The sequence below is a fragment of the Vicugna pacos genome, chromosome 27 (genome assembly GCF_048564905.1).
Source record: "Vicugna pacos chromosome 27, VicPac4, whole genome shotgun sequence".
Lineage (NCBI taxonomy): Eukaryota > Metazoa > Chordata > Mammalia > Artiodactyla > Camelidae > Vicugna > Vicugna pacos.
This window is the reverse complement of record NC_133013.1, coordinates 1,145,203-1,159,749: the sequence shown is the minus strand read 5'-3', so window position 1 is coordinate 1,159,749 and position 14,547 is coordinate 1,145,203. Positions and strand designations below refer to the sequence as shown.

Genomic DNA, 14,547 nt, shown 5'->3' with positions numbered 1-14,547 from the left:
GTTGGGTTTCGGCATTTGTCGGTGGTCGCTCCGTTTCTGTCACCTGACACGGCTCTCCCTTCTGCCCTGCAGGTTACCTTGCAGCATCCCGGCCTTTGCAAGGACCGGCCCGTGTGGCCACCACCAGCTGGGCCCCCATTGGGCCCTGTCCAGCCTCGCTCTCCTGTACCGGATACTCCACTTGGTAAGATGAAAGCGTAGATTCCTCTGTTTGTTCCTTGCGTCACTGCAGGAGAAGGGCAGATCGCTCTCCAGGTCCCTCCCAGGGCATGGGCCACCCTGACTGGGCTCTCGGCCGTGCTCCCCTGGTGCCATAGCGGACGCAATTGATGGACCGCGTCTTACCCTCCCCAATCCTGCCCTGGGGAGGAGGTGTCCCTTGTAGAGTGCTACGGAGTAAGAGGCCTGTGACAGAAGGCAGGCGTGTCAGTTCTGCACACGGGCCTTCAACAGGGAGCACGTTCCGGGCTCCCCGAAGGAGAAGCCCACCCCTGCCATTGTCTGCAGCGTGTGGAGCCCTGACCTTCCACGGCCGTTGATCGGCTATGGAAGAGACACCTGAACCCGTGGCCTGTGGTGTCTCCCTCAGGGTCACGAGACCTGTCTCCCACTCGGTCTGATGCGGGGACGAGTGGGATACGGGGAAGGAAGGCTCACCAGGTTTTGTGTGGCTTCAGCAAAGTCTTCGCAGGCGAGCCTAATCCTCCATCCCTTCTGTGGTTTTCAGCCCACGTAGGACCTGGCCCGGCCCCGGCATTGGCCGGCAGCTCCCGCCCGCCTGCGGCGGCCCCGGAGGCCCAGGTAACTGGGGTGGCCGTGCTCCGTTGGACGTCGTCCTGGGAAAGGTGAGCTTCCTGTTTTCCCGGAAGCCATTCCCGCCCTCATCTCCAGACTGTGTGTCCTGTGACGGGTCTGGAGTGTCGTTCGCTTTCAAATTCAATCTCCCCAGGGGCCAGTGGGCTGCTTGTCCCTGGAGCCCGTCACCTTGGCGGGTGCCTGCCTAAGCCACGAGGGAGTGCTCAGAAGCCGAGGACCGCAGACTTTGGCTGTGGGTTTCTCGAGATAGCGTGCGGAGGGTGAGCCCTCGCTCCACACTGGCTTCTCCTGGCTCTGCTGACTCCTTCCTGACGACCTGCACCTGGGGTTGCTCCTGGGTCACTGAGGCAGAGTCCTGTGTCGTCACTCGTTTGACTTGTTCCCTTGCTGAGGCCAGGTGATTCTCCTGTTTAGCATGCCCATTGAAATCCTCGTAACTGAGAAAGGGGCAAAGCCCTCCCTCCAGCTTTGTCCTGTGTGCTTTGTGCAGCTTTGAGTCTACCTGTTTGGTGTGGGATAAATGTCAGAACCCGTGACCGTCTGTTCTCGGGACGGAGATGTGCCTGGCCCGCTGCGTCCAGGTGTACTCTGGGTAGATGTTGCTTTTGTAGTAAGAAATAGAGGCTTGCAGGGAAAGAGCCCGCAGTGAAGAGGCCTACTTCCCTGCAGGGGAATTGCGACGCGCAGCAGCTTCCTCCCGTCGTGCTCCCCACCCCTGCGCCTGGTCGGGCCTGCCCTGCCCTGGAAGCTGTCAGAGCTGCTCCTGTGCGTCAGCATGACACGCCGCGGGATTTTGCGCCCGGGCTAGTAGGGTCCTTTTGGTGTCAGTTGTGGGATCCAGACATCCCACTTGAGTTTGCCGAAGGACACAAGTAGTGCGCGCTTCGTAGCGCACTGAAAACCCAGACGTCCCTGAGGATAGCGGTGATTGTAGCGGAGCGTGACTACCTCCTGTGGGCAGCGTTGTCCCTTCAGGAGCACTTGGGCAGCTCCCCCGCAGGACTCCGGGGTGCCCAGCTCCCCAGTGCACTTTGCGCCCAGGGGAAGCCCCTGCAGGTCGGAGGAGATTACTTCGTGGGGGGGGGGAGGAGAGGGCCAGGCAGGGTCCTGGAGGCAGAGCGGTGACCCAGGTGCGGCTCTGATTGCACGTGTGGAGGACGAGATTTTCACGTCCGTCCCTTCTGCGTGTTCCTGGTCGGCGCCGGGCCAGCTCCCGTGGAGCTGGGGTGGTGGCGAGGAGGGCTGTCCTGCCCAAAGGGGCTGCCTGTTGTGAAGGCGCTGCTTTTGTCAGAGTGCTGGAAGCTCTGTGTGCATCCTCGCAGGCAGGACCCTTGGCTTCGTCCACTGGGTGACAGCGGGGGCGTCGTGTGGTGCCATTGTTGTCCCCCCGTGTCCTGCTGCGCGGCCCGGGCTGCCGGCTGCAGGCCCCAGAGGGCTGGGTGGAGCGTGGGGCACTGTGCTGCTGGGTGGGCACCCGGCGGGGTGTGGGGAGGGTGCCCGGTGCCGACAGCTGATGCGTTGGGTTTCGGCATTTGTCGGTGGTCGCTCCGTTTCTGTCGCCTGACACGGCTCTCCCTTCTGCCCTGCAGGTTACCTTGCAGCATCCCGGCCTTTGCAAGGACCGGCCCATGTGGCCACCACCAGCTGGGCCCCCATTGGGCCCTGTCCAGCCTCGCTCACCTGTACCGGATGCTCCACTTGGTAAGATGAAAGCGTAGATTCCTCTGTTTGTTCCTTGCGTCACTGCAGGAGAAGGGCAGATCGCTCTCCAGGTCCCTCCCAGGGCATGGGCCACCCTGACTGGGCTCTCGGCCGTGCTCCCCTGGTGCCATAGCGGACGCAATTGATGGACCGCGTCTTACCCTCCCCAATCCTGCCCTGGGGAGGAGGTGTCCCTTGTAGAGTGCTACGGAGTAAGAGGCCTGTGACAGAAGGCAGGCGTGTCAGTTCTGCACACGGGCCTTCAACAGGGAGCACGTTCCGGGCTCCCCGAAGGAGAAGCCCACCCCTGCCATTGTCTGCAGCGTGTGGAGCCCTGACCTTCCACGGCCGTTGATCGGCTATGGAAGAGACACCTGAACCCGTGGCCTGTGGTGTCTCCCTCAGGGTCACGAGACCTGTCTCCCACTCGGTCTGATGCGGGGACGAGTGGGATACGGGGAAGGAAGGCTCACCAGGTTTTGTGTGGCTTCAGCAAAGTCTTCGCAGGCGAGCCTAATCCTCCATCCCTTCTGTGGTTTTCAGCCCACGTAGGACCTGGCCCGGCCCCGGCATTGGCCGGCAGCTCCCGCCCGCCTGCGGCGGCCCCGGAGGCCCAGGTAAGTGGGGTGGCCGTGCTCCGTTGGACGTCGTCCTGGGAAAGGTGAGCTTCCTGTTTTCCCGGAAGCCATTCCCGCCCTCATCTCCAGACTGTGTGTCCTGTGACGGGTCTGGAGTGTCGTTCGCTTTCAAATTCAATCTCCCCAGGGGCCAGTGGGCTGCTTGTCCCTGGAGCCCGTCACCTTGGCGGGTGCCTGCCTAAGCCACGAGGGAGTGCTCAGAAGCCGAGGACCGCAGACTTTGGCTGTGGGTTTCTCGAGATAGCGTGCGGAGGGTGAGCCCTCGCTCCACACTGGCTTCTCCTGGCTCTGCTGACTCCTTCCTGACGACCTGCACCTGGGGTTGCTCCTGGGTCACTGAGGCAGAGTCCTGTGTCGTCACTCGTTTGACTTGTTCCCTTGCTGAGGCCAGGTGATTCTCCTGTTTAGCATGCCCATTGAAATCCTCGTAACTGAGAAAGGGGCAAAGCCCTCCCTCCAGCTTTGTCCTGTGTGCTTTGTGCAGCTTTGAGTCTACCTGTTTGGTGTGGGATAAATGTCAGAACCCGTGACCGTCTGTTCTCGGGACGGAGATGTGCCTGGCCCGCTGCGTCCAGGTGTACTCTGGGTAGACGTTGCTTTTGTAGTAAGAAATAGAGGCTTGCAGGGAAAGAGCCCGCAGTGAAGAGGCCTACTTCCCTGCAGGGGAATTGCGACGCGCAGCAGCATCCTCCCGTCGTGCTCCCCACCCCTGCGCCTGGTCGGGCCTGCCCTGCCCTGGAAGCTGTCAGAGCTGCTCCTGTGCGTCAGCATGACACGCCGCGGGATTTTGCGCCCGGGCTAGTAGGGTCTTTTGGTGTCAGTTGTGGGATCCAGACATCCCACTTGAGTTTGCCGAAGGACACAAGTAGTGCGCGCTTCGTAGCGCACTGAAAACCCAGACGTCCCTGAGGATAGCGGTGATTGTAGCGGAGCGTGACTACCTCCTGTGGGCAGCGTTGTCCCTTCAGGAGCTCTTGGGCAGCTCCCCCGCAGGACTCCGGGGTGCCCAGCTCCCCAGTGCACTTTGCGCCCAGGGGAAGCCCCTGCAGGTCGGAGGAGATTACTTCGTTGGGGGGGGGAGGAGAGGGCCAGGCAGGGTCCTGGAGGCAGAGCGGTGACCCAGGTGTGGCTCTGATTGCACGTGTGGAGGACGAGCTTTTCACGTCCGTCCCTTCTGCGTGTTCCTGGTCGGCGCCGGGCCAGCTCCCGTGGAGCTGGGGTGGTGGCGAGGAGGGCTGTCCTGCCCAAAGGGGCTGCCTGTTGTGAAGGCGCTGCTTTTGTCAGAGTGCTGGAAGCTCTGTGTGCATCCTCGCAGGCAGGACCCTTGGCTTCGTCCACTGGGCGACAGCGGGGGCGTCGTGTGGTGCCATTGTTGTCCCCCCGTGTCCTGCTGCACGGCCCGGGCTGCCGGCTGCAGGCCCCAGAGGGCTGGGTGGAGCGTGGGGCACTGTGCTGCTGGGTGGGCACCCGGCGGGGTGTGGGGAGGGTGCCCGGTGCCGACAGCTGATGCGTTGGGTTTCGGCATTTGTCGGTGGTCGCTCCGTTTCTGTCGCCTGACACGGCTCTCCCTTCTGCCCTGCAGGTTACCTTGCAGCATCCCGGCCTTTGCAAGGACCGGCCCGTGTGGCCACCACAGGCTGGGCCCCCATTGAGCCCTGTCCAGCCTCGCTCACCTGTACCGGATGCTCCACTTGGTAAGATGAAAGCGTAGATTCCTCTGTTTGTTCCTTACGTCACTGCAGGAGAAGGGCAGATCGATGTCCAGGTCCCTCCCAGGGCATGGGCCACCCTGACTGGGCTCTCGGCCGTGCTCCCCTGGTGCCATAGCGGACGCAATTGATGGACCGCGTCTTACCCTCCCCAATCCTGCCCTGGGGAGGAGGTGTCCCTTGTAGAGTGCTACGGAGTAAGAGGCCTGTGACAGAAGGCAGGCGTGTCAGTTCTGCACACGGGCCTTCAACAGGGAGCACGTTCCGGGCTCCCCGAAGGAGAAGCCCACCCCTGCCATTGTCTGCAGCGTGTGGAGCCCTGACCTTCCACGGCCGTTGATCGGCTATGGAAGAGACACCTGAACCCGTGGCCTGTGGTGTCTCCCTCAGGGTCACGAGACCTGTCTCCCACTCGGTCTGATGCGGGGACGAGTGGGATACGGGGAAGGAAGGCTCACCAGGTTTTGTGTGGCTTCAGCAAAGTCTTCGCAGGCGAGCCTAATCCTCCATCCCTTCTGTGGTTTTCAGCCCACGTAGGACCTGGCCCGGCCCCGGCATTGGCCGGCAGCTCCCGCCCGCCTGCGGCGGCCCCGGAGGCCCAGGTAAGTGGGGTGGCCGTGCTCCGTTGGACGTCGTCCTGGGAAAGGTGAGCTTCCTGTTTTCCCGGAAGCCATTCCCGCCCTCATCTCCAGACTGTGTGTCCTGTGACGGGTCTGGAGTGTCGTTCGCTTTCAAATTCAATCTCCCCAGGGGCCAGTGGGCTGCTTGTCCCTGGAGCCCGTCACCTTGGCGGGTGCCTGCCTAAGCCACGAGGGAGTGCTCAGAAGCCGAGGACCGCAGACTTTGGCTGTGGGTTTCTCGAGATAGCGTGCGGAGGGTGAGCCCTCGCTCCACACTGGCTTCTCCTGGCTCTGCTGACTCCTTCCTGACGACCTGCACCTGGGGTTGCTCCTGGGTCACTGAGGCAGAGTCCTGTGTCGTCACTCGTTTGACTTGTTCCCTTGCTGAGGCCAGGTGATTCTCCTGTTTAGCATGCCCATTGAAATCCTCGTAACTGAGAAAGGGGCAAAGCCCTCCCTCCAGCTTTGTCCTGTGTGCTTTGTGCAGCTTTGAGTCTACCTGTTTGGTGTGGGATAAATGTCAGAACCCGTGCCCGTCTGTTCTCGGGACGGAGATGTGCCTGGCCCGCTGCGTCCAGGTGTACTCTGGGTAGATGTTGCTTTTGTAGTAAGAAATAGAGGCTTGCAGGGAAAGAGCCCGCAGTGAAGAGGCCTACTTCCCTGCAGGGGAATTGCGACGCGCAGCAGCGTCCTCCCGTCGTGCTCCCCACCCCTGCGCCTGGTCGGGCCTGCCCTGCCCTGGAAGCTGTCAGAGCTGCTCCTGTGCGTCAGCATGACACGCCGCGGGATTTTGCGCCCGGGCTAGTAGGGTCCTTTTGGTGTCAGTTGTGGGATCCAGACATCCCACTTGAGTTTGCCGAAGGACACAAGTAGTGCGCGCTTCGTAGCGCACTGAAAACCCAGACGTCCCTGAGGATAGCGGTGATTGTAGCGGAGCGTGACTACCTCCTGTGGGCAGCGTTGTCCCTTCAGGAGCACTTGGGCAGCTCCCCCGCAGGACTCCGGGGTGCCCAGCTCCCCAGTGCACTTTGCGCCCAGGGGAAGCCCCTGCAGGTCGGAGGAGATTACTTCGTGGGGGGGGGGAGGAGAGGGCCAGGCAGGGTCCTGGAGGCAGAGCGGTGACCCAGGTGCGGCTCTGATTGCACGTGTGGAGGACGAGCTTTTCACGTCCGTCCCTTCTGCGTGTTCCTGGTCGGCGCCGGGCCAGCTCCCGTGGAGCTGGGGTGGTGGCGAGGAGGGCTGTCCTGCCCAAAGGGGCTGCCTGTTGTGAAGGCGCTGCTTTTGTCAGAGTGCTGGAAGCTCTGTGTGCATCCTCGCAGGCAGGACCCTTGGCTTCGTCCACTGGGCGACAGCGGGGGCGTCGTGTGGTGCCATTGTTGTCCCCCCGTGTCCTGCTGCGCGGCCCGGGCTGCCGGCTGCAGGCCCCAGAGGGCTGGGTGGAGCGTGGGGCACTGTGCTGCTGGGTGGGCACCCGGCGGGGTGTGGGGAGGGTGCCCGGTGCCAACAGCTGATGCATTGGGTTTCGGCATTTGTCGGTGGTCGCTCCGTTTCTGTCGCCTGACACGGCTCTCCCTTCTGCCCTGCAGGTTACCTTGCAGCATCCCGGCCTTTGCAAGGACCGGCCCGTGTGGCCACCACCAGCTGGGCCCCCATTGGGCCCTGTCCAGCCTCGCTCTCCTGTACCGGATACTCCACTTGGTAAGATGAAAGCGTAGATTCCTCTGTTTGTTCCTTGCGTCACTGCAGGAGAAGGGCAGATCGCTCTCCAGGTCCCTCCCAGGGCATGGGCCACCCTGACTGGGCTCTCGGCCGTGCTCCCCTGGTGCCATAGCGGACGCAATTGATGGACCGCGTCTTACCCTCCCCAATCCTGCCCTGGGGAGGAGGTGTCCCTTGTAGAGTGCTACGGAGTAAGAGGCCTGTGACAGAAGGCAGGCGTGTCAGTTCTGCACACGGGCCTTCAACAGGGAGCACGTTCCGGGCTCCCCGAAGGAGAAGCCCACCCCTGCCATTGTCTGCAGCGTGTGGAGCCCTGACCTTCCACGGCCGTTGATCGGCTATGGAAGAGACACCTGAACCCGTGGCCTGTGGTGTCTCCCTCAGGGTCACGAGACCTGTCTCCCACTCGGTCTGATGCGGGGACGAGTGGGATACGGGGAAGGAAGGCTCACCAGGTTTTGTGTGGCTTCAGCAAAGTCTTCGCAGGCGAGCCTAATCCTCCATCCCTTCTGTGGTTTTCAGCCCACGTAGGACCTGGCCCGGCCCCGGCATTGGCCGGCAGCTCCCGCCCGCCTGCGGCGGCCCCGGAGGCCCAGGTAAGTGGGGTGGCCGTGCTCCGTTGGACGTCGTCCTGGGAAAGGTGAGCTTCCTGTTTTCCCGGAAGCCATTCCCGCCCTCATCTCCAGACTGTGTGTCCTGTGACGGGTCTGGAGTGTCGTTCGCTTTCAAATTCAATCTCCCCAGGGGCCAGTGGGCTGCTTGTCCCTGGAGCCCGTCACCTTGGCGGGTGCCTGCCTAAGCCACGAGGGAGTGCTCAGAAGCCGAGGACCGCAGACTTTGGCTGTGGGTTTCTCGAGATAGCGTGCGGAGGGTGAGCCCTCGCTCCACACTGGCTTCTCCTGGCTCTGCTGACTCCTTCCTGACGACCTGCACCTGGGGTTGCTCCTGGGTCACTGAGGCAGAGTCCTGTGTCGTCACTCGTTTGACTTGTTCCCTTGCTGAGGCCAGGTGATTCTCCTGTTTAGCATGCCCATTGAAATCCTCGTAACTGAGAAAGGGGCAAAGCCCTCCCTCCAGCTTTGTCCTGTGTGCTTTGTGCAGCTTTGAGTCTACCTGTTTGGTGTGGGATAAATGTCAGAACCCGTAACCGTCTATCCTCGGGACGGAGATGTGCCTGGCCCGCTGCGTCCAGTTGTACTCTGGGTAGATGTTGCTTTTGTAGTAAGAAATAGAGGCTTGCAGGGAAAGAGCCCGCAGTGAAGAGGCCTACTTCCCTGCAGGGGAATTGCGACGCGCAGCAGCGTCCTCCCGTCGTGCTCCCCACCCCTGCGCCTGGTCGGGCCTGCCCTGCCCTGGAAGCTGTCAGAGCTGCTCCTGTGCGTCAGCATGACACGCCGCGGGATTTTGCGCCCGGGCTAGTAGGGTCCTTTTGGTGTCAGTTGTGGGATCCAGACATCCCACTTGAGTTTGCCGAAGGACACAAGTAGTGCGCGCTTCGTAGCGCACTGAAAACCCAGACGTCCCTGAGGATAGCGGTGATTGTAGCGGAGCGTGACTACCTCCTGTGGGCAGCGTTGTCCCTTCAGGAGCACTTGGGCAGCTCCCCCGCAGGACTCCGGGGTGCCCAGCTCCCCAGTGCACTTTGCGCCCAGGGGAAGCCCCTGCAGGTCGGAGGAGATTACTTCGTTTGGGGGGGGGAGGAGAGGGCCAGGCAGGGTCCTGGAGGCAGAGCGGTGACCCAGGTGCGGCTCTGATTGCACGTGTGGAGGACGAGCTTTTCACGTCCGTCCCTTCTGCGTGTTCCTGGTCGGCGCCGGGCCAGCTCCCGTGGAGCTGGGGTGGTGGCGAGGAGGGCTGTCCTGCCCAAAGGGGCTGCCTGTTGTGAAGGCGCTGCTTTTGTCAGAGTGCTGGAAGCTCTGTGTGCATCCTCGCAGGCAGGACCCTTGGCTTCGTCCACTGGGCGACAGCGGGGGCGTCGTGTGGTGCCATTGTTGTCCCCCCGTGTCCTGCTGCGCGGCCCGGGCTGCCGGCTGCAGGCCCCAGAGGGCTGGGTGGAGCGTGGGGCACTGTGCTGCTGGGTGGGCACCCGGCGGGGTGTGGGGAGGGTGCCCGGTGCCGACAGCTGATGCGTTGGGTTTCGGCATTTGTCGGTGGTCGCTCCGTTTCTGTCGCCTGACACGGCTCTCCCTTCTGCCCTGCAGGTTACCTTGCAGCATCCCGGCCTTTGCAAGGACCGGCCCGTGTGGCCACCACCAGCTGGGCCCCCATTGGGCCCTGTCCAGCCTTGCTCACCTGTACCGGATGCTCCACTTGGTAAGATGAAAGCGTAGATTCCTCTGTTTGTTCCTTGCGTCACTGCAGGAGAAGGGCAGATCGCTCTCCAGGTCCCTCCCAGGGCATGGGCCACCCTGACTGGGCTCTCGGCCGTGCTCCCCTGGTGCCATAGCGGACGCAATTGATGGACCGCGTCTTACCCTCCCCAATCCTGCCCTGGGGAGGAGGTGTCCCTTGTAGAGTGCTACGGAGTAAGAGGCCTGTGACAGAAGGCAGGCGTGTCAGTTCTGCACACGGGCCTTCAACAGGGAGCACGTTCCGGGCTCCCCGAAGGAGAAGCCCACCCCTGCCATTGTCTGCAGCGTGTGGAGCCCTGACCTTCCACGGCCGTTGATCGGCTGTGGAAGAGACACCTGAACCCGTGGCCTGTGGTGTCTCCCTCAGGGTCACGAGACCTGTCTCCCACTCGGTCTGATGCGGGGACGAGTGGGATACGGGGAAGGAAGGCTCACCAGGTTTTGTGTGGCTTCAGCAAAGTCTTCGCAGGCGAGCCTAATCCTCCATCCCTTCTGTGGTTTTCAGCCCACGCAGGACCTTGCGCGGCTCAAGTTCAGCCTGGCCCCTCTCTGACACCTGTTTTCGATGTGGAGGCTCAGGTAAATTGAGTGTTCATACCGTTCTATGTCTCTCTAGGAAATGTGTTGTTTTTGTTTCCCTTGCAGTTATATTAGCCTCTTCTGTAGACATGTGTTTTTAGACAAGTGTTTTGTGTTATTACAAGTTCAAACTGTTGCCCACGGGCGCAGTGGTCTTCTCCCATCAGCCCTATTACCTTCGATGGTGCCTACAGGAAACATCAGAGTTCTTTCATGCTGAGTATCGTAGACTTTGTTTGTCGAATGTGGGTCTTCAGGGTGAGCCCTTGCTCCACACTTACGTCTCCTCGCTTTTCTGTTGCTTCCCAAACACTTTCTTTTCCGATTGTTGCTGGTTAAGTTATCGAGATTCCTGTTGTCCTTCTTTGGTTTCCCGGCTCAGGCCAGGTGATTCTCCTGTTTTGCATGGCCGTTCAAGTCCTCATGACTGGGAAAGGGCAGAGGCCTCCCTCCAGCTTTGTACCGTGGGCTTTGTGCAGCTTTGAGTTTTCCTGGGTGGGGTAAATGTCACAACCCACCTCTGTCTTTTCTCGGGAGGGAGATGTGCCTGGTCCGCTGCCTCCAGTTGTACTCTGGGTAGAAAAGCCTGATTCTCAGAGTTGTTGCTTTTGTAGTAGGATGTAGAGGCTTGAAGGGAAAGAGCCCACAGTGAAGAGGCCTGCTTCCCTGCAGGGGAATTGCGACGCTCAGCAGCGTCCTCCTGTTGTGCTCCCCACCCTGCGCCGAGTTGGTCCTGCCCTGGGAGCTGTCAGAGCTGATCTTCTGATTCAGCATGAGATGCTGCGGGATTTTTCGCACGGGCTAGTAGGGTCCCTTTGGTGTCAGTTGTGGAATCAGGACTTCCCACTTCAATTTCCCAAAGGACACACGTAGTGTGTGCTTCATAGCGCAGTTAAAACCCAGACGTCCCTGGGGATAGCGGTGATTGTAGCGGAGCCTGACTACCTCCTGAGGACAGCCTCATCTCCTCAGGATCACTTGGGCAGCTCCCCCGTAGGACTCCAGGCTGCCAAGCTCCCCAGGGCTCTTTGCACCCAGGGGCAGCCCCTGCAGGGTGGCGGAGGGCCCTACATGAGGAGGGGGCAGAAAGGACCTGGCAGGGTGCTGCAGGCAGAGCAGTAACCCAGGTGTAACTCTGCACGTGTGGAGAATGTGTTTTAACTTTCTTTGTCTCTCTGTGTTCTTGTTCAGCAGAACATTACGTGTCGTTGGAGCTTTGGAAGATTCCTTAAAATTTTGTTCTCCATGGAGAAGTTTCGTTTTCGTAAGGTGAATATTAGTCAATTTGCTGGAACCTCTATGAGTTTTTTATCGGGTAGGACCCTTGGCTGCATGAACTTACAGAATTTGTTGGTAGCGTGCAGCCTCCGTGTCGTATCCCTGTGTCCTTCTGTCGACCCAGGCTGGGTGGAGCATGTGGTAGTGCTCTGCTGTCTGGCCACCTGGTGGAGGTGAGGGTGACAGGTGCTGACAGGTGCTGCATTATGTTTCTGATTTTGTCTGTGTTCATCCTTTTGTCTGTCATTCAGCAGATCTCTCTTCTGTTCCACAGGGCACTGTGGATGGCAAAGCGCCCCGTTCTTACTCAGGGCCAGCTCGTGTTTCCCCCTGTATGAGTGGCCCAACGTCACCCTTCATGGGCTATTCGCCACCTCCACCTGGACCACCCTCGTGGCCTCTGGGTCCTCAGGCATAGGCAGAGCCACCAGTTTCTCCACTTGGTAAGATGAGAGCATGTTGTCCTTTTCCATTGTTGAGTCTTTTCTGAAGGGGAGATGGCACTCCAGGGCCTTGTGTTGCCTGAGGAAACCTATCTTGGGACATTATAATGTTCATGTAGTTTCCTAGCACACACATTTGATGGGCTTTGTCATTTCCCCGTCCTATCCTGGGAAGCAGGCGTCTCTTGTATAGTACAAGAGACTTTTGACAGAATATCAAATGAATTTTAAGTCCCTGTTTGGCAGATGTGCCTCCGGCTTGGACCATGTGATGTACTTTTTTTGGGATGAAGCACACCGCTAACTTTTGGGGTCTCAGGGTGTTCCTTCGAGGGTTGAGGGAGAGAGACATTCACAACAGACAGCTTGTCATCACCATAACAGACGTGCCAATACAAAGCCCCAAAGTGCAAAAGAGGGACACGTGAGCCACACAGGAGTGAATAGGACGGTGTGGAGGGGAAGAAAGAAATTGAGGTGTCCAGCGAGGGTTTGTTGGAGCTGGAAGGTCACTCCCAGCTGGGAGGGCAGTCCAGGCAGGCTTTCTGAATGCAACGTGAGGTCCACTCAGAGCCACGTGTGTGTGCAGGGGACTCAGTGCAGCCATTCACGTATCCCCGTCAGAACCCACTGCCTCCAGAAAGCCCTCAGTTCACAACGTCATATACAAATGATTGTTCTCTTGGGTTTCTGAAAGTCCTAGATCTGGATGAAAGAAATCTCTGGATATCAGAGAAAGTGAAATTTAGCTTGTTTTTTTCAGAATGTTTTGTGTGGCTAAAGTTTTCTTCTGCCCCGGTGATTTGAAAAGTACAGGCAGGATTTAGATCAGCTGAGCAGGTGCCTTGCCCTTCAGCATGAGGCAGGTTCTTTAGGGGAAGTCAGGAGTGGTCAGGAGACCACCTCCGAGACCCTGTCCCCACACCCCTGCTCCCTCCTGTCACCATGCCCACTGCCAGCTTAGCCTCTCTACGTTTATGTGTGAAGATCCAATTTCTGATTCTTTGTTTGAATTCCTGCAGTTCAGCCCCCAACACCAAGACCCATTGGGGCCCCCACAGGGTCTCAGCTTTGTTGTCTGTGAGCCGGGGGTAACACTGGCTCCTGATGTCATTGTGAGGAGGATCAGGTGAAGCACACACATTGTTTTGCAATATGACTGGGACATATTTCTCACTCAGCATTCTCATAGTTTAAAAGAAAGTGTCTGCACACAGAATCATCAAAAGAGACCTCGGGAAGTACATTAAATTAAACTGAAGATCTAAGAGCTCAGGCCCAGAGCTTACTATTCTCTGCTTTAGAGATAAGGTGAAGGGTCGCTTTCTTCTATTAAACCTCTGGTCCTACAAGTTAAAGAAGGAAATGTAATAATGAGAATGTGCACATTTTCAGATCTGTGTCCAAGATGTGAAAACAATTATTTCCATTATATATAGACATGGAGCTGCACCCACAGACTGCAGTGTCTGTCAGAGGCCATGCATATGTTAGAGAAGACAAAATCGGGAAAAAATAAGATCCTGTTAAAATAAATATTTCTTTTTGCCTTACAGCCCAGTAAGTTTGAAAGCTGAAGGGGACCCCAAGCTGTGGCAACGATGTGTTTAGAGACGACGTCGGAGGTGCATTACAGCCTAAATGTCTCCCTGCTCCATCCTGCCACCTCTGCTATTGTCTCCTATTGTCACCCCTAATGAATCTGTCACAGTTCTCTGTGTCAGTGTCTGTTTCCTGGAGGACCAGTGGTCACACCCTCTCGAGGGCACACAGTGATTCACAGGCACACAATTCACAAACCAGCAGGAACTAGGATGACAGGGCGGATGCAAGGTCACCCCTGTGGGGCAGCAGTGACCACAGGGTCCCCGGGGCTGCTTCTGGGCAGCGGGAACAGCCTGTGTCTGATCCAGTGACGGCTGTGCAGCTTCAGTCTGCAAACACTCACTGGGCAGGTGGGCCTGTCAGTCACAGGGGCATCTGGTCGTGAGCCAGATGACCAGAATGAAGTGGCCATGTCTCATGATGAGGAACAGACGAGGTGCAGAAGGGGCCGCGGGCATCCAGCGAGAGGCCCCGCACTGACCAGGCCCGTGTCCCCACGCTGTGTGTCAGCTGCCCGGCCGCCCCGGCTCCAGGCAGGCCCTGAGGGGGGCTGAGGGCGGCAGTGCTCTCAGTGAGCCCGTGAGCTCCCTTCATCCTCCCACAGCCTCCTGACTCTGAGGTGGGCGGGGCAGGGTCAGTGGGTGGGGCGCCACCACTGCCAGGGAGGTGGTGTTGGGTATAAAAAGAGTCCACTCCACTCTGCACCAGCTGTCCCTGGAGCCCGTGGGGCCCTCCCTCCTTCCAGATGGGGGAGGCGGCCAGCCCTGCAGCAGCTCTAGGGTCCAGGCTGGGCCACCAACAGGTCAAGGTGAGACTGCACTGCCTGGGAAGGGGGGGAACAGCGGTGCAGCAGTAAATGCCAGCGAGAGCAGCTCTGTAACCGGCTCCACCTCTGTGAGCAGGGCCAGGGCTCGAACTTGGCCGTGAGGGTGGGAGGGCTGGGAGAGCTGGGGCCCTGTGACCCTGGACAGGGCTGGACCTGAGCTCAGGGCCGGAGGGCCTGGGGGAGAGACAGAAAGACACAGGCAGGGAGAGAGAGGGTGTGAGTGATAGAGAGGTGGGGGTTAAGTCCTAGAGAGGGACAGGAG

At 59.5% G+C, this 14,547-nt stretch overlaps 1 protein-coding gene across 1 annotated transcript in view; it reads left to right on the top strand.

The window, feature by feature from the left end:
- Positions 1-13,567, top strand: part of LOC140689637 (uncharacterized) — a 34,829-nt gene extending 21,262 nt beyond the window's left edge. Inside the window, exons 17-29 of the mRNA XM_072950621.1 lie at positions 73-184; positions 728-801; positions 2,406-2,517; positions 3,061-3,178; positions 4,792-4,849; positions 5,393-5,466; positions 7,071-7,182; positions 7,726-7,799; positions 9,405-9,516; positions 10,060-10,133; positions 11,328-11,402; positions 11,686-11,854; positions 13,411-13,567. Of these exons, the coding sequence (XP_072806722.1) occupies positions 73-184; positions 728-801; positions 2,406-2,517; positions 3,061-3,178; positions 4,792-4,849; positions 5,393-5,466; positions 7,071-7,182; positions 7,726-7,799; positions 9,405-9,516; positions 10,060-10,133; positions 11,328-11,402; positions 11,686-11,829 (1,139 nt within the window). The 3' untranslated portion in view covers positions 11,830-11,854; positions 13,411-13,567. The remainder of the gene's footprint in view (positions 1-72; positions 185-727; positions 802-2,405; positions 2,518-3,060; positions 3,179-4,791; positions 4,850-5,392; positions 5,467-7,070; positions 7,183-7,725; positions 7,800-9,404; positions 9,517-10,059; positions 10,134-11,327; positions 11,403-11,685; positions 11,855-13,410) is intronic.
- Positions 13,568-14,547: the final 980 nt, after the last annotated feature.